The 26,833-nt window shown below is 47.4% G+C and overlaps 1 protein-coding gene across 1 annotated transcript; it reads left to right on the top strand.

Moving 5' to 3' along the window:
* On the top strand, positions 1-26,646 carry LOC146200231 (uncharacterized). Its single transcript, XM_084592304.1, has 7 exons — positions 1-9; positions 949-1,062; positions 3,922-4,024; positions 15,051-15,145; positions 17,775-17,876; positions 23,319-23,381; positions 26,527-26,646. Exons 1-7 carry the CDS (start codon positions 1-3, stop codon positions 26,644-26,646), a joined length of 606 nt encoding a protein of 201 aa, XP_084448430.1.
* Positions 26,647-26,833: the final 187 nt, after the last annotated feature.

Raw genomic sequence — 26,833 nt, 5'->3', positions numbered from 1 at the left:
ATGATTGTGGTAAGCAGGATTCTCTACGACAGATGGCAAAAATGTTTCGCCACACGGCGAATGGATCTTGTTTTACACCAACGCGAGCGCTTGTTTACACCGCAACAAGCCCCGTGTCGGGTGCGCGCGGTGTCCTGCTCTGAAAGCTCCAATTCTATTCTGACTCATTGCTATTCTGCCTGCGGCTGAATACCAATGCTTACCGTGTGAGATGAGCGACGCGCACATTTTTTTATTCTGTACCCACTACACGCAGCATCATAAAAGCGTGGTTTGGTTTGGTTTATGCCCCGCTGGGGTGGTGCAGTGGTAAGACGCCCGACTACTGTCCGGAGTTCCCGGGTTCGAACCCGACCTCGGCGGCTGCGTTTCGATGGAGGCGAAACGAAGTGGCGTCCGTGTGCTGTGCGATGTCAGCGCACGTTAAAGATCCCCATGTGGTCGAAATTACTCCGTAGCCCTCCACTACGGCCCCTCTTTCTCTCTTTCCACTTTCACTCCCACCTTCCTCCCTTCCTTTACGGCGCGGATCGGTGTCCACAGAGCAAGTGTGACAGTTACTGCGCCTTTCCCTTCCTGTGAACCAATTATTATTATGGTTTGGTTTATAGGGTTTAACATTCCAAAGCGACTTAGTCTATAAGAAAGGCCGTAGTTGAGGACTCCGTAAATTTCGACCACCCGAGGTTCTTTAATGCATGCATTGACATCACATCAAGTATCATTTTATTTATTAAACTTTGAAAACCTTGCACAGTTACGGGTGCTTATCCTCCCTAACCAGACAGCATATGGAAGGTGTATGCCTAACACGGCGTCTAATTGTTCTGTAGGCGATAGTTATTATTGATGCATGTAACTATAACCAAACAAGGGATGCTTAATAGTAGAACGGTCACAATACGTTTACCCCGCTCTAACCTTTTCTGTAGTTCATTTGTAACCCAGCGATGTTTTCATTGCCGATATGAGCCTATACCCCGTGTCATACTCACGCAGGTACCAATAGTCTTCACCGTTGTACCTACGAAGTGGCTCCGAGTGATCGCCGCATTTTGCGTGGTAAGAAGGCTTTTCTTAACTGTGCCTTATGCGTCATATATATGCAGATTTCGCACTAAACATTTAATTTTCGAGCACGTATTATATTTGAGGACGTACCAGTACCTTCAAAGGACTCGGATACAATGTTGAAGCTCTTAGGGCGGCAGCGTTGCAGAGCCTAAATGAAGATAAGCAGAGCTGCCTCGGCAGTAGCATTACACAGTAGTAAGCAACAAACTTTTGAACACTGTTTACCGTTAAATAAAACGGAGGGCTTGCGTGATTTCGCAGCACCTTACTCACTAACCTCAATGCGAAGGCAGTTCTATTTGGAAGAAAAGTTGAATATCTATGAAAAATGGCGTACCTGTCGTAACCAGGAAATAATTTCTCCTTCCGGCCACGGGAGCGGCAAAAGATTTAGCCTTTTTAATTATCTCATCGAGATGAGCTTCACCAGTGCGGTCCTTAGAATCGAGACCTTTGCGTGGACAAGCGCTTACTTCTCTCCACCGGCCCGGGAAAGGTCGAACAGAAGCATATCTATTAATTTCTTACTTCCTTACTACACAAAAGACGCTCTTTCTTCGAAAGCGCTTTCTCTATTCCAGATTCTTCTCGAATTTTTTTGCCCGACTAGTTTATTGCTTTGATATTGGAACTTTTGGCGACACATTCACAGACACCTCGCTTAAACACGTAAAAGTGAGTCGCTAAGCCCACTTAAAATATTGGAATGCTTGTACAGTAGATGGCTGGTTAAGCTTATTCGCCTTTTCTTTATGGGGGTTAATTTTTGAAAAAAAAAAAAAATGCGTCACAGAGGGGGGGGCTAAACGGCTGCAGTCGCCTTCTATACTCCATTTCATACATCAGGTGCAACGCAGCGAAAGCTACGCAAGTAGTCCTCAAGAAGAAAACAGGAGGCGTATCACTACACGCTCGTTTTGTAGGCGAATGGTTCCTGCCGAAACGGGCTCTATTCCGAGCATACACGTTTGCAATAACATGCTTCGCATGCTTAGACATCTTCACAGAGCGGATCTTATAGAAAAAATGCGCTCCAAAGAACCATTTTCTCAAAAAGAGATGCGCAGCGCGGAGGGCACAGCCAGCGCCATCTGGTGGCACAGTTGGCAAGGTTGCGAGGCAGCAAAACGCGGCACGAACAAAAACGACAGGAAAAAACATACAAATTAGTCGAATCCGACCTTTTCTCCCTAAAAAAGGTGCGAGTAGCGAGTAGCCCACGAAAGGTCTCCGGGTTACGCCGGAAGACGAAAACCCGTGGCAGCGTCGCTGCGAGAGACAAGGAGACAGTGGGGGTGGCCATTGTTCCCTCTCCTCCACCAACCTCCCTAACAGCGCGCGTAACCCGCGTGGTAATTACGCGCTGCCGTTATAATCGGGGCAGGTGGTTCGTGTGAATCCCCAGATCTCCAGTGAATGAGATTGCTTGGCACTGCGGCTCCAATTAATAGAGCGTCTCGCACACTAAGAAATACGACACATATACGAACAAGGCTTGCTCTATATCCTTGGGATTGAAATTTATTTCTCCAGGGTATGCTAATATATTCAACACACATGCGCGGCCTGGATATTGTTGAATCTGTTCAGTCCGTGAGCACTCGCACGTTAAAATTGGGGGTCGCTTACACGTCTTTCAGATTGAATGTCATCGCATTGTTTTGTGAACGCTACGCTTTACTGCTGAGCCATGCCCTTAATTAACAGTGCTAATTAGTAGCACTGCGCAATAGAGATAACTTGCAGCACTAGTTAGTTGTGCCAAGTAATACATGTAGGTAGTGGTGCTTCTTGCTATGATACACCGTAGCGTGTGCAGCTTATTTCCTCGAAAAGGCGTCGTCTCCGACATAACTTAAAAAAAAAAAAAGAAAAAGATTATGTCGGGAAGCTTCTTGGGAAAAATAGGCACGTGATTTTGTAGGAAAATTGTGATGCAATCGTCCTTAAAGTTAAATTGGTTCACAGGAAGGGAAAGGCGCAGTAACTGTCACACTTGCTCTGTGGACACCCGAACCGCGCGTAAGGGAAGGGAGGAAGGTGGGAATGAAAGTGGAAAGAGAGAAAGAGGAGCCGTAGTGGAGGGCTACGGAGTAATTTCGACCACCTGAGGATCTTTAACGTGCGCTGACATCGCACAGCACACGGACGCCACTTCGTGTGCTGTGCGATGTCAGCTTCCTTTGTGCAGCGTTCGTGTGGCGTCACACCATTTCGCTTTCCATGTAGCATCCATCTGGCACCTATCTAGAGGCTGATGGTTCAATGAAACGTTGGTGTTCATCGAGAAGTGAGACATACCGTGCCTGCCTTCCCATACTAACGCAAACAAACCAAAGACGTTATAACACTGTGCTAGTCTCTGAATGCATACTATTCGCCGAATGCAAATGCGGTGTTAAAGGCGCTATCGCGTCTGCTGATGATTTTTGGAAGTACTCGTTAGTGGTCTCAATTTCAAGAAAGTGTTGCTGTAATATAAATACGTGGTCGTCGAATACTTTAAAATATATAAGGCGACCGCATAAGGCTTCTACTAACTCGCAGAGAACGAACGCTTGTCAGTAGTGTAGCGTCGCACGCTCGGTTTGTAACCAATGGAGCAGTCACTCGATTCCTCTCGACTGTTTTTCTTTTGCGCCAGTGTTTTTTCATCTCAACAGGAAGCAGTTAGTAACGGTGGTTGAATGACATAACGGCATGTGACTTCATCACAGTGCTGAGCGATCAGGGAGAGTTTGTTGCGATCCTAGGGTGTTCAATGAACGTGCCCTGTAAAGCTATCGCGTTCGTGATTGGGCATATATGTTCTGCTGTGACATCGTGCACATCTTTTTCTGTGCCCAGCTGTTCAACGCCGCCACAATCGCGGAGTGCGTGTACAGCCTGATGGAAAAGCGAGATTTTTTCATCACCCTGAAACCTTTTCCCACGTACTCCAGGGCCATTGGTAAGTGCTGTTCCCCGAGATTAACAAGTGACCCTTGTACAGTTAGTTGCGACTGAAGGAAGAAGGAAAAGAAAATACACGGGCCTGCTACTGGCTCTGCAGCCGAGCCACCTTCGCTGCCTGATTGATTTATATATGAAATGAAAGGGGCGGTAACTGTCTCACTTGTTTTCTGTGGACACCTTAACCTCGCCGTAAGGGAAGGGAAGAAGGTGGGAATGAATGTGGAAAGAGAGAAAGAGGATCCGTATTGGAGGACTTTGGGGTAATTTCGACCACCTGGGGATCTTTAACGTGCGCTGACATCGCACAGCACACGGACGCCACTTCGTTTCGCCTCCATCGAAACGCAGCCGCCGAGGTCGGGTTCGAGCCCGGGTACTCCGGCACAGTAGTCGGGTGTCTTACCACTGCACCACACCGGCGGGGCGCGGGGCCACCTCCGCTGCCTCGTGCACCGCTGCCTCGCGCAGACAGAAGAGAAGAGAAGAAAGAGACGAAAGAAAAAGAAGAGAGAGAGAGAGGAAGACGAGCGTCGCAACAGCCGTCGTCCATCACCGAAGCGGTATCGGGCGCAATGACGACCTACAACAGATAAAAATGTGGCAGGCCTGCCCCCGCAGCAAGCGGCAGTGACCTGTCAGTCCCAGCCCGGTAAGGTCAGGAGCAGCCATCCCCCATCCTCGCCCTTGTACAGCGGCGGATTTGGAAGCAAGTTTAAGTCGGAGCAGCCCCTAACGCAAAACAATTTTAACTTTACTGCCGTAAAAACAAGGATAAAAGCAGCTTCTTAGAACGAGTCGTTGAGGTCGAGCTACGCAGTGCTGTGTTCTTCAGTGGAATATACAGCGTCAACCGCGAAACCTTAATACTTCGTGAATTTAATTTTCATTTGCCACGGCCAGCCCGTGCAATTGAATTTATCAATTCAACTGAATGAAACTCAATTCATTCGCCACCTGCCAACCGTGACAGGCAGCGAGCACCTACTACGATAGGCAAATGGCAAAGTGAAACGAGATTTCCAACGCACATTTATGGGGTAGTCGAAATAGGAATAGTAATTATAATTGCTTTACAGGAAGGGAAGGGCACAGTATCCATGACACTTGTTTCTGTGGACAACTGCACCGCGTCGTAAGGGAAAGGAGGCAGGTCGGAGTGAAAGTGGCAAAAGACAAAGAGGAGTCCCAGTGGAGGGCTACGGAGTAATTTCAACCACCTGGGAATCTTTAACGTGCTCTGACATGGTTCTAGGCCGTCATTGCACCCGACACCGCTTCGGTGGTGGACGACGGCTATTTTTGCGGCGCGCGTCTTTCTCTCCCTCTTCTTTTTACTTCTCAATTTTCTCTTCTGTCCGCACGAGGCAGCGGAGGTGGCTCAGCTACAGAGCCAGTAGCAGGCCCGTGCATTTTCTTTTCCTTCTTCCTACAGTCGCAACAACAACAACGCTGACACAGTGCTCTAGAAGATCCTAGAGCGCTGTAACGCTGACATCGCACAGCACACGGACGCCTCTTCGTTTCGCCTCCATAAAGTTCAAGAGTGCAGAGAGAGAGAGAGAGAGAGAGACAGAGAGGAGGTGGCATACAATGGGTAGTAGTTAGTGGCTTGGCAGGTCACGGCTAAGGCGAAGGAATGCGCAGCCTGAGAGTGGGTTCACGGCAGGATGCAAGAGTCTGCGCTTAATGGAAAACCGTAACAGCTTCAACAGATTTCGTGCTGTAAACCAAGAAGCCTCGCTGTACTAATTTCCATAGCGAATTTATTATATGCGGGGTAGGCAAGTGTAAATATATATATATATATATATATATATATATATATATATATATACCGGGTGTCCCAGCTAACTTGAACCAGGGGTTACAAAATAATATATTTGAGGTATAGGTCAGTGAAACCAATTGCATACAACTGCCAGCCTATTTGCGCACTACAGGCAATTTTTTGTTTATCAATTACTTAATTAGCTAATTATGTTAGTTTCTCTAATTTATTAAATATCGACTTTAGACTAAAAATGTGAATTGGAAAGTTGTAGAGCACCTTCAGAAACCCCCATTCCATTAATTGCGATAGAGAGTCTCACGTGTATCTTTTTTTCCGGGCTCAGAAGAAAGCCCGCGAAATACAAATAATACCATGTGACAAGCGCATTTGTGCGCCGCGATTGTGGTACTCTCAGTCGTGGTTTGAGCGAACGAAATCAGCTGCGGCCGTGACCCGATGGTTCCGTTGCAGCGACAGGCAGAAATGTTGGCGATGGTTCGAGCGAGCTCGAGCTCGCCCGTCGCCACCGCGATTTTGGCCAGGCTTGCGCACCGCAGCAGCCTACATCACGACAGGCAGATGGCGATAAAGAACCGGCAAATGAAGGTGCAGAGCTAATTTTTTTGAGTCACATGATGTCATCTCGCCCCTTTACCCAAGCCTGTATGCGCAGATTCAGTGGCTGATATTTTATCGCTCATCCGTTTGTCGTGACGTTCGCTGATGAGAGAGAAGGAGGCCTTGTTAGAATCTCGGTGGTGTCGGCTCGCCGCCCTCGCTGCTACTGCACCGTCACGTGGGCCGGCTGTCTGACGCGGCGAAGAAGCCATCTCAGGCATATTGGCCTGCCGCTTTAACGTGGCCAAGAAGACACGGCCGCAGCTAATTTCGTTCGCTCAAACCACGACTGAGAGCACCACAATCGCGGCGCACAAATGCACTAGTCACGTGGTATTATTTGTATTTCGCAGGCTTTCTTCTGAGCCCTGAAAAAAAAAAAAAAAAAAAAAAATATATATATATATATATATATATATATATATATATATATATATATATATATATATATATATATATATATATATATATATATAAACTTGAAGTAGGTGACACACGATGAACAAACAACACTTTAATCCGACGTTTCGACCGGGGTCCGGCCTTTGTCAAGGAATTCCTTGACGAAGGCCGGACCCCGGCCGAAACGTCGGATTAAAGTGTTGTTTTTTCATCGTGTGTCACCTACTTCAAGTTTATGACCTACCGGACCCATTCGAGATTCAACCCCCTCCCTATATATATATATATATATATATATATATATATATATATGAAGAAAAGAAGCCAGCAGTCGGCGAGGCCAAGGAAAGCGTTGGGGATGGTACTTTGTCTTTCTTTTTTTTTTTATGTTTACTTGGATAATCACAGAAATTAGTAATGTAATCTGTTTATGGGAAAGATAATGAGACACAAAGTAGAAGAAAAACGTGCCGATGGTGGGATCCGAACCCACGACCTCCGAATAACGCGTCCGGTGCTCTTCCAACTGAGCTACATCGGCCGCTTTCCCCCCTGCTACTATCTTGGGTATTTATGTTGTCTGTATACGAACCTTGAGAGTGTTCACCAGCGCCACCCTCAGCCATAGCGGCGGACGTGGGACGTCCTTTTGTTACCGCCAGCGTCACGTAGAACGTGATCAAGAGTGAGGGCGAAAGCTGTGCTAGAACCCTCTTACGCTACCTATGGCTTCAAGACTGCCAGAACCGAGACCCCCGTAAGCTACAAGCAGATCAATCAAGGGGAAATGAGGGTGCTCGTTATAATACATGAAGGAAAGAAGCCAACAGTCGGCGAGGCCAAGGAAAGCGTTGGGGATGGTACTTTGTCTTTCTTTTTTTTTATGTTTACTTGGATAATCACAGAAATTAGTAATGTAATCTGTTTATGGGAAAGATAATGAGACACAAAGTAGAAGAAAAAACAACGTGCCGATGGTGGGATCCGAACCCACGACCTCCGAATAACGCGTCCGGTGCTCTTCCAACTGAGCTACATCGGCCGCTGTCCCCCCTGCTACTTTCTTGGGTATTTATGTTGTCTGTATACGAACCTCGAGAGTGTTCACCAGCGCCACCCTCAGCCATAGCGGCGGACGTGGGACGTCCTTTTGTTACCGCCAGCGTCACGTAGAACGTGATCAACAGTGAGGGCGAAAGCTGTGCTAGAACCCTCTTACGCTACCTATGGCTTCAAGACTGCCAGAACCGAGACCCCCGTAAGCTACAAGCAGATCAATCAAGGGGAAATGAGGGTGCTCGTTATAATACATGAAGGAAAGAAGCCAACAGTCGGCGAGGCCAAGGAAAGCGTTGGGGATGGTACTTTGTCTTTCTTTTTTTTTTATGTTTACTTGGATAATCACAGAAATTAGTAATGTAATCTGTTTATGGGAAAGATAATGAGACACAAAGTAGAAGAAAAAACAACGTGCCGATGGTGGGATCCGAACCCACGACCTCCGAATAACGCGTCCGGTGCTCTTCCAACTGAGCTACATCGGCCGCTGTCCCCCCTGCTATTTTCTTGGGTATTTATGTTGTCTGTATACGAACCTTGAGAGTGTTCACCAGCGCCACCCTCAGCCATAGCGGCGGACGTGGGACGTCCTTTTGTTACCGCCAGCGTCACGTAGAACGTGATCAAGAGTGAGGGCGAAAGCTGTGCTAGAACCCTCTTACGCTACCTATGGCTTCAAGACTGCCAGAACCGAGACCCCCGTAAGCTACAAGCAGATCAATCAAGGGGAAATGAGGGTGCTCGTTATAATACATGAAGGAAAGAAGCCAACAGTCGGCGAGGCCAAGGAAAGCGTTGGGGATGGTACTTTGTCTTTCTTTTTTTTATGTTTACTTGGATAATCACAGAAATTAGTAATGTAATCTGTTTATGGGAAGATAATGAGACACAAAGAAGAAAAAAAAAAAACGTGCCGATGGTGGGATCCGAACCCACGACCTCCGAATAACGCGTCCGGTACTCTTCCAACTGAGCTACATCGGCCGCTGTCCCCCCTGCTACTTTCTTGGGTATTTATGTTGTCTGTATACGAACCTTGAGAGTGTTCACCAGCGCCACCCTCAGCCATAGCGGCGGACGTGGGACGTCCTTTTGTTACCGCCAGCGTCACGTAGAACGTGATCAAGAGTGAGGGCGAAAGCTGTGCTAGAACCCTCTTACGCTACCTATGGCTTCAAGACTGCCAGAACCGAGACCCCCGTAAGCTACAAGCAGATCAATCAAGGGGAAATGAGGGTGCTCGTTATAATACATGAAGGAAAGAAGCCAACAGTCGGCGAGGTTGGAAGAGCACCGGACGCGTTATTCGGAGGTCGTGGGTTCGGATCCCACTATCGGCACGTTGTTTTTTCTTCTACTTTGTGTCTCATTATCTTTCCCATAAACAGATTACATTACTAATTTCTGTGATTATCCAAGTGAACATAAAAAAAAAAGAAAGACAAAGTACCATCCCCAACGCTTTCCTTGGCCTCGCCGACTGTTGGCTTCTTTCCTTCATGTATTATAACGAGCACCCCTCATTTCCCCTTGATTGATCTGCTTCTAGCTTACGGGGGTCTCGGTTCTGGCAGTCTTGAAGCCATAGGTAGCGTAAGAGGGTTCTAGCACAGCTTTCGCCCTCACTCTTGATCACGTTCTACGTGACGCTGGCGGTAACAAAAGGACGTCCCACGTCCGCCGCTATGGCTGAGGGTGGCGCTGGTGAACACTCTCAAGGTTCGTATACAGACAACATAAATACCCAAGAAAGTAGCAGGGGGGACAGCGGCCGATGTAGCTCAGTTGGAAGAGCACCGGACGCGTTATTCGGAGGTCGTGGGTTCGGATTCCACCATCGGCACGTTGTTTTTTCTTCTACTTTGTGTCTCATTATCTTTCCCATAAACAGATTACATTACTAATTTCTGTGATTATCCAAGTAAACATAAAAAAAAGAAAGACAAAGTACCATCCCCAACGCTTTCCTTGGCCTCGCCGACTGTTGGCTTCTTTCCTTCATGTATTATAACGAGCACCCTCATTTCCCCTTGATTGATCTGCTTGTAGCTTACGGGGGTCTCGGTTCTGGTAGTCTTGAAGCCATAGGTAGCGTAAGAAGGTTCTAGCACAGCTTTCGCCCTCACTCTTGATCACGTTCTACGTGACGCTGGCGGTAACAAAAGGACGTCCCACGTCCGCCGCTATGGCTGAGGGTGGCGCTGGTGAACACTCTCAAGGTTCGTATACAGACAACATAAATACCCAAGAAAGTAGCAGGGGGGGACAGCGGCCGATGTAGCTCAGTTGGAAGAGCACCGGACGCGTTATTCGGAGGTCGTGGGTTCGGATCCCACCATCGGCACGTTGTTTTTTCTTCTACTTTGTGTCTCATTATCTTTCCCATAAACAGATTACATTACTAATTTCTGTGATTATCCAAGTAAACATAAAAAAAAAGAAAGACAAAGTACCATCCCCAACGCTTTCCTTGGCCTCGCCGACTGTTGGCTTCTTTCCTTCATGTATTATAACGAGCACCCTCATTTCCCCTTGATTGATCTGCTTGTAGCTTACGGGGGTCTCGGTTCTGGCAGTCTTGAAGCCATAGGTAGCGTAAGAGGGTTCTAGCACAGCTTTCGCCCTCACTCTTGATCACGTTCTACGTGACGCTGGCGGTAACAAAAGGACGTCCCACGTCCGCCGCTATGGCTGAGGGTGGCGCTGGTGAACACTCTCAAGGTTCGTATACAGACAACATAAATACCCAAGAAAGTAGCAGGGGGGACAGCGGCCGACGTAGCTCAGTTGGAAGAGCACCGGACGCGTTATTCGGAGGTCGTGGGTTCGGATCCCACCATCGGCACGTTGTTTTTTCTTCTACTTTGTGTCTCATTATCTTTCCCATAAACAGATTACATTACTAATTTCTGTGATTATCCAAGTAAACATAAAAAAAAAAAGAAAGACAAAGTACCATCCCCAACGCTTTCCTTGGCCTCGCCGACTGTTGGCTTCTTTCCTTCATGTATTATAACGAGCACCCTCATTTCCCCTTGATTGATCTGCTTGTAGCTTACGGGGGTCTCGGTTCTGGCAGTCTTGAAGCCATAGGTAGCGTAAGAGGGTTCTAGCACAGCTTTCGCCCTCACTCTTGATCACGTTCTACGTGACGCTGGCGGTAACAAAAGGACGTCCCACGTCCGCCGCTATGGCTGAGGGTGGCGCTGGTGAACACTCTCAAGGTTCGTATACAGACAACATAAATACCCAAGAAAGTAGCAGGGGGGACAGCGGCCGATGTAGCTCAGTTGGAAGAGCACCGGACGCGTTATTCGGAGGTCGTGGGTTCGGATCCCACCATCGGCACGTTGTTTTTTCTTCTACTTTGTGTCTCATTATCTTTCCCATAAACAGATTACATTACTAATTTCTGTGATTATCCAAGTAAACATAAAAAAAAGAAAGACAAAGTACCATCCCCAACGCTTTCCTTGGCCTCGCCGACTGTTGGCTTCTTTCCTTCATGTATTATAACGAGCACCCTCATTTCCCCTTGATTGATCTGCATATATATATATATATATATATATATATATATATATATATATATATATATATATAATTAGCGCCGGTTTGCATCGTATTGTTCTCGTTTCACTGGATGCTCACAGTCCGTTCATGTGCACTGGCCAATGGAGGCGACTGCTCGCGGTCTCTTAAGGATCCATCCAATTCGCACGACGGACGAAATCATCGATTCTGTTGCTGGAGAGGCAGAGAAGCGAACGCACATTTCCGCTGTTGGATTTTGGCAGCGTTTCGTTACGGTTTTCGCTAGAGTAAGGTGCTGTGGTCCGGATGAACAGTAATTTAGTTTAGAAAAAGAAAAGGAAACTTAGAAGACGCTGGAATGTCCTTGGGTGCTGATTCAATAGCAATGTCTTGTGGACATTATGTATTGTTGCTAAGTGATGGTCTTTATTAGCAGTATTATTGCAGTAGTGATAGGTCGTGCTTCTTAGGACCGCTACCTATTAGTGCTAATCAGTGGCCATAATGTGAACTGCGCTGCTGTAGTGTAGTGTGGTTGCTGTACTTAACAGTGTGATCCGATCTCATAAGGCCTCTTCAGTTCATTTCAGTCGTTCAGTCGTGTCCGACAATTCGTGACCCTATGGACCATATCACGCCACGCTTTCCGGTCTCTCACTATCTTCCTAACATCACATACCTTCATCAGCAGCGCCTCGCGGATGCCATCTAACCATCGCTTTTGCTGCCTACCCCTTCTACGGTAACCCTCAACCTTTCCCAACATCAAATCTTTCTCCAGCGACTCCTGTCTTCTCATCAGATGACCAAAGTAGCTGAGCTTTAACCTTAGAATTTAACCCTCCAATGAGCAGTCAGGGTTTATGGTCGAATATCGCCTTATTTGATCGTCTGGCCGTCCAAGGAACTCTCAAGAGTCTCCGCCACCACCACAATTCAAACGCGTCAATTCTTCGGCGGTCAGCCTTCTTCACAGTCCAACTCTCGCATCCATGCATCACAACTGGAAAGACCATAGCACGAGTTGTACGGATCTTGGTTGGCAGTGCTCTTTACTAGGCGGTCAAGGCTAGCCATGGCTCTCTTTCCCAGAAGGACTCTAAGCTATGCACGTGACCCACCTGCCATCGGTTTCAATATGTTTGGCTACCTTTTTCTGTCCAGTGAAAGCATTTTCCCTTTATCGGGGTGCGTTGTGATATGCTGAATGGCTGAGGTTGTGATTCTGCATACCACCGGACCGAAAACTAAATAACAAAGAGGCCGTCGCTTGGCGGCGCCTGCAAGCTAATTTTCCAAGTCCCGTCTGGCTTTTCTACACGCAAGTGGAGGAAAAGGTGGACGATAAATGCGAAACCTGCGTAGAAAGGGGCACTCTGGTTCATATATTCTGGCAATGCCTTGATTCCCCTGGCGCCAAGGAAAACATAAATAGTAGAGAAGCATGGGAACTGCTACTGCGGAGCGAGTCCCCCGCCAACCAGCAGCAAGCTATCCGCCTGGCGGCTGAAGCCGCGAAGAAACACTGTCGCTTCGCCTGTCTTTATAAGTCCGTTATACTATGTGGCACGGGCAGAGCCTCTTTATTTTTCCTTCCTTTTCATGCTTCAACATAATATATGTCCACATGTCTTTAGTTGCGGAGGCCCCGGCCTCCGTCCCATGGGCCTGCGTGCCGGGGGCGGGGAGTAGGGGGCCTCCTACATCGGTGGATATTTAAAGTCCTTAACAACAACAACAACCCAGTGCTACAGCACCTGTCGACTCGGCCTTACCACGTGGCCTTTTGACGTCACACACTCTTCCGATTGATCAGCGCTGGATCATGTAACCTACCAACTTGGCTATTAAATTCACTGATTGCTCGAGCTCCTGACCACCTCAACGAATCAGGTCATGGTTACCGGAGCTGGCCGAGTTCTGATTAATCGGTAGGGTGCGTGACGTCACGAGACTACGTTGCCTCTCTCGACCGATCAGGTATTTTCACCAGAGACGCAAGACGCATCCTTATTTTTCTCGGAATGAGAACTGTAATACTGTTGTTAAAAAGAAACGCATTTATATCGCAAATTTATTCTGACTTCCCATCTACTGCAACCATTCACTCACCAGTCCACCCATCCCCCAACCTAGCATCACTCTCCTCAATCAAGCGCCCCCATACACAATACAGAGCACTTACCCGTAACCTCCGCAACGCCTAGAAAGGCAATCGCGAAATTTAATTGTAAGGGTCAGCGGAAAAGCAAGCTGCCCTCCAAGGGCAGCATTCGCCGCACCCATCGGAATGACGGAATCTCTACCCACCAACGGCCACGTTCGACCCAACTCTTGCCAGCCATCACCCTTTCAAAAAGGCCTGTTGCGTGTGTGAAGCATAGAGCAAGAGCATCGATGTAATCACCGATGATAAATCCAATTGTGTTCACATAATTTTTGTCAGGTGTCTCAGTGTCCCGTATTTTTTTTTCTTACAGCGCTCGCGTGTGAACTTGGCATCGTCTGCGCTTTATTGCTTTTTTGTGTCTGTGGGGGTATTTGTGTATTATTGCTTTTTTATTATTATCTGTTTATTTATGACGTATTACTTATGCGATTATTATTTAAGGGTGCAAGCAGGATGGGCATGCAGTAATATTCTAGCAAAAATGCAGAATGCAACATGCAGAACACAACAGATGAAAAATGCCACGTGTTACTAAACTAAGAAAGTACAATTACACGATTCCAATCAAGTATTTTCCGTGAAAAAAAAAAAAAACGAATACTCAAAACAGTCAGTTTTCGCAAAATTCTGCGCTAGTGAGTAAGTGTGATGCTAGCGCGATGATGTCGAGCGTGCCGGGGGAACAGAGGGCATACGTATATTGGGACAGGACCAAAGTTACCTTGTATGTTCGCCCAGAAATGCGTTTGTCCTGAGATGTTTCTTTTTGCGCCCTTTGACGACGCTGTCACCTTCGCGTACTTGTAAACCCTATCCGGAATTGACAACAATAGTCGTGACTAATGCATGAACAGCGTGCTTCCTCCAACACAGCCACAGTTGCACACAGTTGACGCTGACAGTGTGCAAGAGATCTCATCGTTGTCATTGAGGGCCACTGCTAAGGCAATTTAAAGCAATTCTATATTTTCTTTATTTCTAATGGCCTACTAAGTCGACCTTCCTCACCAAGGGCTCGAAGGGTCGGGAATGCGAGTTTTGCTTTTCCGCCTGCGACACAGTCTGTTTTCTTTGATGTGTGCGAGTTCTTGCCCTATACGCATGACATCGCATCACTCGTTACGTGAATTTTCTTTCCTCTGTTCCCACCAATAGAATCCACCATATAGGCGGTGTAGTCCACTGTTCGGGGAATCACTTGCGATTGGTGATAGATAACATAAGCATAACATAACATAAGATAACATAAGCATGCACTGCTGTTGATAATTGGTAAATTAAACTGTTTTTGCAATTAGTTGACGAACTTCGAAGAGGGCAATGGAAGTCATTATGCCCTTGTCTCATCTAAAAAAAATTGTGTCGAATAATAGAAGCGAGCAAGGCACAAAGAAAGGTGTAATAGAAACAACCCGCACATCACCCTTCTCTAAACACATGATGGTCTCTGGTCGCGCTTATTCGCAGATATCACCACCACTCGAGCGTTCGTCGTCACTTACATCGCGATTTCTGCGCTGGCTATTGGAGCGGACTTGGTTCTTTTGGTGACGGTGAAGTCGGTACGTTCCTTAACGGAAGGCGGCGTTATTAGCGGCGGCATTTGCTCACCGCCTATCTAAGTCTGGACACACGTGAGAGTGAACTTTATACACTATATAGTATTGACACGTTTACTCGCTTCGAGTTAAAGTCAGCAAGGAGGCCCAACATAAACCACCTTTAGAACGGGTTTGTTGCAAGAAACGACCGGATGAAAATTAATCCGTACAGCTGTCGGTAAAGATCAGGTGCAGGGTGCACGTCGCGATGCATATAGCTTCGTGACACACCATAAATATAAACTGCAACAGGCGAGCGTGTAACAGCGGTCGTTGGCAGCGCGCCCGCTGTTTTGGTTAGGAACACACCATCGAATGTGAGACGCACAGTGTCTTCGGATTTAAGAATAAAAACTGGCAAGGTGAAGACTTCGAATTAGAGAACGGCACGGCAGTAGCTTCGAAGAAACGTTTATGAGCGTGGGACAAAGGAGACGGATCGCTACTTCAATTTTCGCCATAGCCACATGCGGAAAATCGACATATAGCGCCACACGCTTTCTTGGTTTCTTCAACACTGCTTGCGTTCCTACCTAGAAATCGTTCTCTGTAGTAGCACGATAGGCGTTATATGCGCGCACTAGCTGTAGAAGACGTAAATGATCATCACCAGAAGATAGTTCATTTCGCGCAGCATTTTGAAGACTGGAAATAGCGTGTGCATTTTGTTCCAAACCTTGAGCAAACACCAGCTATAAGGCGATGACACGCGCTATAGCGTTTTAATCCTTTGAGGGTTTTTGCCGTAGATGTACGACGGCGGTTTTCCGTCTCGCAAGTTTTTTGCCGTACCGGTACGGTTTCAATCCTCCGTTTGAAATTTCGCGCCCTAATGACGTTGCATGCTCACTGGGAGGAGATGCCACCTCCTAGGGCTTACAAGAATCGCTTGAAATTTATGGCACTGCCTTCACGCGAAGATAAACAGAAGTGACTCCTAGCTGCAGCCTGGTCTGCGGCAACGCCGCCGCCCTATCGTGGTTTCGGTTTCGCGACGTGATCACAACGGAGGCGCGAAACTTGATTTCTATCTGTATGGGCGCTTCCGTGCAGGGGATAAACAAAACTGATTCCTATCTGCAGTTTGTGGCTCGGTCTGCGGCAAGGCCCTTGCATGGTTTCGATTACCCCCCCCCCCCCCTCCCCTTGTGATCGCAATGGAGGTTGGTTGGTTGGTTGGTTGGTTGGTTCATAGGAAGGGAAAGGCGCAGTATCTGTCACACTTGCTCTGTGGACACCTGAACAGCGCCGTAAGGGAAGGGATGAAGGTGGGAGTGAAAGTGGATAGAGAGAAAGGGGGCCGTAGTGGAGGGCTACAGAGTAATTTCGACCACCTGGGGATCTTTAACGTGCGCTGACATCGCACAGCACACGGACGCCAAAACTTGATTTTTATCTTTATGGCCACTCCCGGTGCAGGGGCCACAGAAATCAATTTTCATCTGGTTTCCTGAGAAATCAATTTTCATCTGGTTTCCTGAGGTCCCTAAGTTTGCAGTGTGGAGCAACTTTGACACCAAAATACGATTCCAAATATTTTTCTACCACTTTTCCTCGACCTTACTCATACTCAACTTTCAAAATCCGCAATAAAGTAATTTGGCCATCTGGGGAAGCTTTTTTTCAAAACAATTCGACCCTCAAAAGTTTAACTAGAACAGCCTTTGAGACACCAGGGGCATCAATGCGGACCAATCCCATTCGTAGAACGTCGTGTGCACACAGGCGCCACTACTCGATTGTCACCGCACGGGCCAGTGGAATAATTTTTAGACAGTTGCTGCTATATACATCCTTTATTCACTGCGCATATGCTCGAGCCACAGCCAGGTCACCGAAGGCGAAAGTTCTCATGACGCCAGAGTTTCCTGAAAGAGCCTGTCACAGAGGAAAGAACGTAGCATGGTGCGCTACGGAGGTAATAAATTACTCGTTGGCTGAACCATGCTCCGGTAGTATCGAGGTTACTTCAGAGCGGCAAAACAAAACAAAAACCGAAAACGGCCCACGAGAAAATACGTAGAAGTGGAGCGACTCTAATTTCCTCTCCCACTATCCTTCCCACTTAGTTGAAGAATGGAGAGCTTGTATTTATTTTCATTCAAAATGCCTCCGTGGTAACAACGGCTTAGGGCTGTCTTTCATTACTGAATGAAAATGTATCATTTTCAATTTAGTGCACCTCGAACGGAATTTGTTTTCAGATTACTTCATGAAATATCGGTTGCAAAATCGTCCGTATCGCAGAAATCTAAGTAAAGCGCTCTTTAAGCTTAAAAGTTTAAAAGTAATTAATGGGCGTCGGCGGATTGAGCGCAGCATTTTTTGCCTGAAGAGCTCGCTGTTTATACACCCTAACACTAGAAGCAATCCACAGAGCTACTATAGGGGAGGAGGTATACAGCGAGGTTTGGAAACCACAAATGCCAAGAACTGCTCTGCGCCATCAGGTTATCGTTATCACAGGTCGATGTGCTGTCTTGACCGCTGTTTCCATGGGAATAAGGAAGAAGCGTTTGCATATCTTTTTTTTTTTGTGGTTCACCGTTATCATATTATGTAACAGTTTGTGGCCGTCTTCAACTTTCAGGATCCTTACAAGGCACTTCGCACATTTCTGTACTGGAATATATTTCACTTCGCGGCCGACTTCGTCATAATGCTAATCTTCTTTGTCGCCGTGCTCATCAAGGTAAGCATCCTCAAAATGCGAAAACTGAGTGAGACACTAGGTCAATCACTAGGTGTTGCGAAGGGGACAGCGTTTTCGCAGCCTTGCTGCGCCTCTGTATTAAAGAGATGCCATTATGAGTCTTTTACTATGAACCAGGTGGAAGAAGAATTGTCTTAATATAACGAGCCCCTATACATAGAATTCATAGATAAGGACAAAGCATTTGACTCAGTCGAAAGCGTCATGCAGGCAATTCGAAATCGGGGTGTAGATTATCTATATGTGAAAATACTGGAGGATATCTTTCTGGCTGCACCCCGCCGAGGTGGCGCAGTGGTTACGGCGCTCGACTACTGTTCCCAAGGGTGCAGGATCGAATCCGATGGAGGCGAATAGCAAGGCGCCCGTATGCTGTGCGATGTCAGTGCACGTTAAAGAACCCCAGGTGGTCGAAATTTCCGGAGTCCTCCACTACGGCGTCTCTCATAGCCTGAGTCGATTTGGGACGTTATTCCCAACAAACAAACAAACAAACAAACAAACAAACAAACAAACAAACAAACAAACAAACAAACAAACAATCTTTTTCTGGCTGCACAGCCAGCATAGTTAACCATAAAGAAAGTAATAAAATTCCCATAAAGCAAGGTGTACTATAAAGAAAGGTGTACTCCCCATTACTATTTACAGTTTGCTTAGAAGAAATATTCGGAGACTTTAGATGGGAGCACATACGGATAAGGGTTGATGGAGAATTCCTCAGTAATCTGCGAGTCGCTGATGACATTGCCTTGATAAGTTACATTGATGATGAAATGCAAATAATGATTGATGACCTAGATAGGAAAAGCTGAAATGTGGCATAAAAATGAATATGCAGAATACTACAGTTGAATCCCGCCACAACGAATACCGCCACAACGAAATTTCCGCGACAACGAATAATTTTTTATTCCCCGCGAGTATCCTATAAGAATTAATGGCCTAAATTTCTCTGCACAACGAACCATTTTTGCAGAGCGTTTCCGCTTCAACGAAATTTTCGCGTTCAAAATGGAAACCGAAACTAGTTTTATTGGCGAGAAGTCCAAGTCAAATCCAAAGCCACATTAAGCATGAAATCACGTGATTGCAGTTCCGCCATTTTGGCTTTGTGTCGTGGTCGCGTTGTTCACTCGCTGCCTTTCTCTTCGACAACGACGAGTTTTCATCCGCAGGACACGATGGCAACGCAAGTGAAAAAACGCAAAACTCTTTCCCTTGAGCAAAAAGCTCAAATAATCGCCCAAGCAGAAAGCGGAAGGAAGAAAGCGGCAATTGCTGAAGACTTCGGAATTCCTGCAAGTTCGCTGTCAACGATTCTAGGCAATAAGGACAGCGTGAGAATGGCACTTGCTTCAGGCACATCCTCGAAGCACAAAAAGGTGACGCGGCCCCTCCATGAAGAGTTGGACAAAGCAGTGCATGCGTGGTTTGTGGAAGCACGAGCCAGCAACGTCCCCCTGTCCGGAAGCATCGTCCAGCAGAAAGCCTTGAACTATGCATGCCTACTTGGCATTGATGATTTTAAAGCCAGCATTGGCTGGCTAAACCGTTTCAAGGCCCGCCATAACATCGTTGGAAAAGTGTTGTGCGGCGAGTCAATGTCAACAGACGTGGACGGAGCAGCTGCTTGGAAGGCGAGTAACATGGCCGGAATTTTAAGCAACTTCGCGCCTGCAGACATTTACAACGCCGACGAGACCGGGCTATTCTACGAGATGTTGCCGGCTAGGACGCTCGACTTCAAGGGGCAGCGCTGTCACGGCGGCAAACACAGCAAAAAACGCATCACAGTGCTGCTTTGCACAAACATGGATGGCTCGGACAAGCGTCCGCCGTTAGTCATCGGCAAAAGTGCCAAGCCGCGCTGTTTTAAGGGAACTCGTAGCCTACCTGTGCAGTACAAGGCGAACAACAAGTCATGGATGACCCGCGCTATTTTCACCGAGTGGATGATGGCATTCGACCGCGACATGAAGCGGCAGGGCCGTAAAGTTTGCTTGCTTTTGGACAATTGTTCAGCGCATCACTCCGACGAAGTCAAGCTCACTAACACGGAGCTGAGGTTTTTCCCTCCCAATTGCACGTCTGTCTTACAGCCTCTCGATCAGGGCGTGATTCTTAGCCTGAAGCGCGCTTACCGCGGGAGGTTAATTCAGCGGCTCCTTTTTAACACTGAAACCGGCCGAGACACGAAGGTGGACTTGTACGTGGCACTGCAGATTATGTCTGCTGCCTGGAGCACACTGGGGCGCTCAGTAATTGTGAACTGTTTCAGGCACGCCGGATTTGCCGAAGGTCGACCCGTACACTCTGCTGGCCTAACACCAGGCGTTACAGACGACGACGAAGAGGCGTCACCGGCTCCGGGGATCGCGGCCGCCTGGAAAACGCTGGGAGAAATAGGAACCGTGCCGCCTAATCTCGAGCTCGACGAATACATCGGCGCTGACGCTTGTGTTGTTGTTCACGAAGATGTGAGTGATGAGCAGATCATAAAAGCTGCCCGGAATGATAAGGACTCTTCCGATGAAGAAGACGACGACGTACAGGAAGCGCCGGCTGCGGCAACCGCCGTACAGGTGATGGACGCTTTTGATGTCATCAGGAATTTCGTTGCTGTCCGAGACGACGATGTTGCAATGGGTTTGCTGACCGAGTGCGAAAATCGCGTGACGGCGTTGCTCGCCGTGAAGCGTAAGCAAACCAAGCTTACAGATTTTTGGCATTAAACGCCTTTGCTGCTGCTTGGGCAATTCTTTCTGCGTTTCACGTCAAATTTTTGCGATAACGAAGTTCCGCGAGAACGAATTTTTTTTCGTGCACCGTGAATTTCGTTATAGCGGGATTCAACTGTAAAGCCAATGTTCAACAGCCTCGGAAAGGGACACTTTACGATAGGTAGCAGCGAAGCACTGAAAATAGTAGGCGAATATATCTACATCGGACCGTTAGAAACAGCAGAGCCAGACCATGAAACGGAAAGAACTAGGAGCATAAGATTGGGATGGAGCGTATTTTGCAAGTATTCGCAGATGATGACTAGCAGCTTGCCGGTATCGCTCAAGAGAAAAGTATACAACAGTTGCATCGTACCTGTACTCACCTATGGGGCTGAAACATAGAGGCTTACCAAGAGGGTTCTACTTACGTTGAGGACAACGCAGAGGGCTATGGAACGAAAAATGGTAGGGGTAACATTAAGAGGTAGGAAGCGTGCAGAGTGGGTCAGAGAAATGACTTGAGTTCATGACATTCTAGTGAAAATCGACAAGAAATGGGCATGGGCAGGGCATGTGATTTGAAGAGAGGATAAGCGATGGTCGTTAAGGGTAACAAATTGGACTCCAAAGGAAGAAAAGCGTAGCAGGGGGCGGCAGAAAGTTAGGTCAGAGGATGAGGTTAAGGAGTTCGTAGGAATCAAATAGACGATGCTAGCACATGACCGGTTAACTGGAAAAGCATGGAAGAGGCTTGCGCCCTGAAGTGAGTATAGTATGGCTGTTGATGATGGTGATGGTGATTAGGAGTGTTATCGACAAAAAAAAGAATTAGTCGTCAGTAATATCCATTCACTGTTAGGTCTGGTAGATATTGCCATGAAAAATCTTCGTTGTCTAGAGAAGAGTGACGTCACCAAGCCGGAAGTGACAGCTAACTTCATTGCGTCCGTGTCGCCACCTCTAGGCAGTTCGGTGAAGAAAGCAGCCAACAGCTAGATAATGCGAATAGACTCCTGGTTGTGTGCGGACAGACGCGAGCACAACCACGGAAGAATGAACCAAAACTACATGTAACGGCAGCACTGCTTCTAATGATATCGTAATGCAATTAGGTGTTTCTTTGTATTTGTCTTTCTGTCATAGTTTGGATAGCACCGTTTAGTTGGATGCAATCATGAGCCGAATAGCAGCCATAATCATGCCAGTAACTTAATTGTATTTAAGTCAGTAATGATGTTTCTTTAATAAAGAGGTCTCTTATGGTTCGCCTTAAATCTAGACGCGAGAGCACCTTTAACATGCCCTTTCATACCGCATCCCAAGCACACGTTAGCAAGTCATACCCGCTACCTATGCGTTGCATGCACGCCAACCTACCATGCAGAAGGCCTAGGACTCAGCCTTATCAGGGACGATGTAGTGAATAGCTCGGCTTTTGTTTAGACCATCCGGGGTTCATTAACAGGTTCGACATCGTGCATCATAGATGCTTTTTGTACGTAACCTCCATTCTGAAGACGGCTGTCGTGGCAAGGATCGAACTCGCGTCTTTGAGATGAATAGCCGGACGTCGAAACCACAGAGCTATAGCGGCGGGAGGATGCTCTAACCGGTATATTGATTAGTCTTTATTAGATCGAGGTCTTGCTCTTAGGTCCGCTTATTCGACAGGGCTTCGCAAATGGTAATGTGATAGATGTCGGAGTCGGACACTATATTTCTATATAATTATAAATTTCAGTGCTGCACACTCTCTGCACTCGAGGGTTAAAAACCTCTCCCCATCAGCGCTCGTCCTCCTTTCTCTATCCCACGGTCTACACGGAAAAATAGAAATGCTCGTCGCCGTCGCTGCTGCCCGAAACGGGACAACAGCTCCATTAACTGCCGCATTCCTTCGAAGGAGCACCGCGGGGGGTAAATTTCAAAGTTTTGCTGACTATCCCTGGTGATTGTTTCAGAACGCAGATTCGTTTCAGTTTTCAGCGAATATGATGTGATATGGATGAGTAGTCGGTTTCATTTTTGGTATCACAACGCGGCATTTTCGCTCGAAAACAGGGACTTATAGTTTATCTTCCCTTTGGTGTCACCGCGATGAGTGTGTCCGCCAATAACTGGCGCACAAAATACTCGACTACTCGCAGTTGTCGAAGGAAGTGCTATTTCTATTAAAGAACGTCAAGACAACTTAACCCCCGAAACTGTCAGACAAAAAAGTGCGAGTGGAATTTCACTTGTAAAAACTCTGAAGGATAGGAAAGGGAGAGCGACGTGTTATAGAGTATACACCGCATACTTCGTCAACGAGTTATTTATCGCACTTTTACCGTACTTTGGAGTGCTACAGGATGTACAGTCGTCGACACGTCTGTCTAGAGCGCTTGAACACTGGCCTCTCGCACAAACAAAGTAGGTACACTGCTCTAGGGACAATGATGGCGCTAGAACGAAGACACGTAGGCATACTGTTCGCAATGAGAACTGCACTGTACCAGTTACAGAGCAGCCCAGTCAATAGTTCACTTTGCACCGCAGCGCACCACTCCAGTGCTCTAGACAGCCGTGCTGACCACTGTAGTGCGCTTATTTACTGTTTTGTAGCTCGCGTGGAAAAATTTAGGAGATACTACTACAATGGCGCTGCACGCTGCAATGTTCTGTTTCAAGCTTCGACGTTTCTTTTGTTTTCCAGTATGACGCAAACGAAGCCTTTCGAGCCTCCCCACCCTTTATGTTCGTGGCAACAGCACTGAGAGTAAGTGCACCGGTCTGCGAGGGTTTCTTTTGTCTTTTGCGTAAAAGTGGGGGATTCCCACGCATTTTGGCTAGTCTATGCGACCGGAAGTTAGATGGTCAAACTTTATTTGTCAACCATATGTAGGAAAGGTTTTAACCTTCCTACCTAGACGACTGCCAGACACCTAAAAAACAAAATCAGTCGTACAGTTTTCCGAGTTCTCGCCTGGTGTCTACAGGTGAGGGCAGTCAAGTTGCATCTCGCGTACACGGTGATCATTATCTTGTACTTCTTGCAAAAACCGAGTCGTGCGACTGCAATGATCTCCTCAAGGCAAAACATAAATTGCTTAATTTTACAAATCTGCCTCATACACAGACACACTAGTGCTTAGTACTAAGCACATGAAGTGCGTAGGTCGTAGCTAGCAGAGAGTACAACCAGGAAAGAAAGCAGCAAGTGTACGATGCAGTAAAAGTTCAGGAGGAAAAAGTACCAGAAGTAGCAGCCTGAATACCGAATGGAGATCACTCTTACTGAGCCAAACACACCAGCAGGTATTGATTGCACTTCTGGTGCTCAGCATGGGTTGCCCAGGCGCGGTCACGCTAACGGAAAACTGCGCTCTAATTTGTTCGAAAGAGAATCACAGCTAGGGGTATCGTGTATGTGGTGATTGCGACTGTAATATTGTAGTCACCGAGAAATCCGTTATTACGCCGGCTTGGCGGTTACTCCACGAGGAAGCAAAGGGCAGGACCACTGGAAGCAGCTGCGTTCGCACGTTACTTTCCGCCAGTTAACGGGCGGCTTCCCCTTAGCCTTCTTGAGGAGTACGCGCTACCGGATACGCTAGAGACACCTTTACTTTTGCGATGAAAGGACTGCTATTCGAAACCTTTCGTAGTGCGCTTTTGCTCGATGTGGGGCAAAGAATAACTGAAGTCAATGAAAAGGTTCCTCCGCAGCTTTGCATCCACCGGAATTGAAGCGCGCTGCTCACATCAGAATATTGCTGAACCTTTTATAATCTTTTACTTCTTTCTGCTGACCACCGCTGGAATGCAGCCTTATCACGCTGCTTGCACCGCGTAGAACTATATTGTGCCTTTTCTTTGTTTATGTTCAGTGTTGCCGAACAGCGACTTTACCATTTTCCTTTTGTCGCGCCGAAATGTGTCCCGAATAATTGTATAGGTTCGTCCCTGTGACCACATCGTTCCAGGGTGTTGTAGGAGAATATGCGGCTTTATCTAGATGTTTCTTCGCCGACTTTCTATTGAGCTTGACGCGTGCAACGGGAATCATGGTTCGTTGAGCATGCTTGGAGTTATCGCCGTAGCCGAATCGCTTATAGTTCTTTTGCGTACACAAGACAGCGCCATAAAGAATTCATTCAATGCAACGCCAGCCTTTTCATTTGCTTCTTTCGACATTGTCACCACTACGCGGCATTATGTGAGGCGTTAGCGCCGCACTGGCGTCAGCCTGTGCGTCCGTATAGTGTCGACACTTTGATAAGTAATTAAGTGGAGCCTACCTAGATTTGCTGACAAGAAGCGCATGGAGATGACCACCATAAATGTCTGAATGGAGGTTTGTAGCCCATCTCGTAGTCGATATTTTGTGGTAAACATGAAATGTACTGGTAACAAGAGGTGGCGGTAACCGCTTCCTGGAATTTTTCAAATTTATGGGCTCATGAACATACCCGGTGTTCGATTGCTTTATTTCTTCCAGCTACGCAGAATGTGTGGACATCCTGGCTGCTTTTGCGGCTTTGAGACCCACGATCAGCCGCTTGTCTTAGCTTGACAGCGCGCTTGCTTTCCTCTCTTGCTTTCGTTGTTTTGAGTGCCGCAATAGGGCGTGACATACCAGCCCATGTGATCCTCTAGACAATGATCCAGACAACGGAGGTCGCTCAGTGGATGGCGTGGGGTGTGACGTAATGTCCTGTGTGGTCAGGAAGGCTCGTGGCGCTTGGCCGCGGCGCTTGCATGTGCGCGCACGTGCTAATCTCTTCGTTGGAATGAAACTCCTCCATAATTTTGCATCGCGTAGCCAGAGGCTGTCAGTTTCGACATTATCTGAAAGCGAACCATTACGTGAGAGGCAGCGGCTGCTTGTGTATGCGGGCGACGGCTCGAACGCCGTTGGAGGCTGCAGGCATAGAAGTTTAGTTACCCTTCTTTCTCCACCCCTTTAGATGAAAATGTTCCCATTGTTTCGAATCATTGCAGTACCGTGTTAATCGTGAGGATGGCAGCTACAAGTATTTTGTGCTGACATGTGTTGACGGCTTCGTTGTCCGCTTATGAAAATTTCAAGTGGTGACGATACACGTACTAAATTCTTTTCCGGCCCTTTTCGGCTTACACCTGTTGCTGATTTCTGTGAAGTGTAGGCTTTATTCACCACCAGATTTAGCGGGCGGCAGTTGCGGCTAACACTTTATTGTGCACCCCGCCGGGGTGGCGCAGTGGTTACGGCGCTCGACTACTGTTGCCAAGGACGCGGGATCGAATCCCGACTTCGGCGGCCACTTTCGATGGAGGCGAAAAGCAAGGCGCCCGTGTGCTGTGCGATGTCAGTGCACGTTAAAGGTCCTCAGGTGGTCGAAATTTCCGGAGTCCTCCACTACGGCGTCTCTCATAGCCTGAGTAGCTTTGGGACGTTAAACCCCACAAATCAAATCAAATCAATCACTTTATTGCGCCGCCATAACGTTGCGCGGTTCGAAACTAAAATCACACATAAAAAGAGTTCCCGACCGCCGCTCCACACACGTGCGCGCGCACGCACGCACGCACGCACGCACGCACACACACACACACACACACACACACACACACACACACACACACACACACACACACACACACACACACACACACACACACACACACACACACACACACACACACACACACACACACACACACACACACACACACTCTCTCTCTCCCCCTCTCTGCCGTGTGTTGCATGCCATGGTTGTGAACAGAGCCGCAGTGACGTCACGGATGCGACAATCAGTGTGTACAGGCTTTCTTTGGAGTGTTGTGCGCTTAATCTGAGGAGCACACAGTCATTTTTCTCGTCTGTGCAGCGCAATTTCAAAACGCGTCTTTGACTTTCTCCCATGCTCTCTGGTTTGCAGATCTCTATCCTTGGCAGCGTGTACCACACTTACAAGGTGTACGCACCGGACTCAAGCAGCACGAACGAGGGTCCGCTCGTGTACGTGCGGCGTCAACCCTCCGTGTCCAGGGCAAACTGACTTTATGCATTGATAATAAAGCTATCGAACTGTGTCATCGATGCATGGCATGTCAGCAAAACGTGCAGCATGGGTAACACGAAGTGCGTGAGGTGACGCCACATAAATGTGATTGAAAGAACGGTTCTACCCCATTTTCAAGAGAAACTGAAAATATCCTGAAATTTAAATGTCTCCCACTGCATCA

This window comes from Amblyomma maculatum, chromosome 2, assembly GCF_055883805.1.
Source record: "Amblyomma maculatum isolate TAMU_Amacu chromosome 2, ASM5588380v1, whole genome shotgun sequence".
Taxonomy (NCBI): domain Eukaryota; kingdom Metazoa; phylum Arthropoda; class Arachnida; order Ixodida; family Ixodidae; genus Amblyomma; species Amblyomma maculatum.
The sequence above is the reverse complement of the archived record's forward strand: the minus strand, read 5'-3'. Positions and strand labels throughout refer to the sequence as shown.

Bases quoted from the DNA above. Each gene is read 5' to 3' on its own strand.
- LOC146200231 (XM_084592304.1), top strand. The intron at 1,063-3,921 runs GTAAGAAGGCTT...TTCTGTGCCCAG, and splicing joins TGATCGCCGCATTTTGCGTG to CTGTTCAACGCCGCCACAAT. The intron at 15,146-17,774 runs GTACGTTCCTTA...TTCAACTTTCAG, and splicing joins TTTTGGTGACGGTGAAGTCG to GATCCTTACAAGGCACTTCG.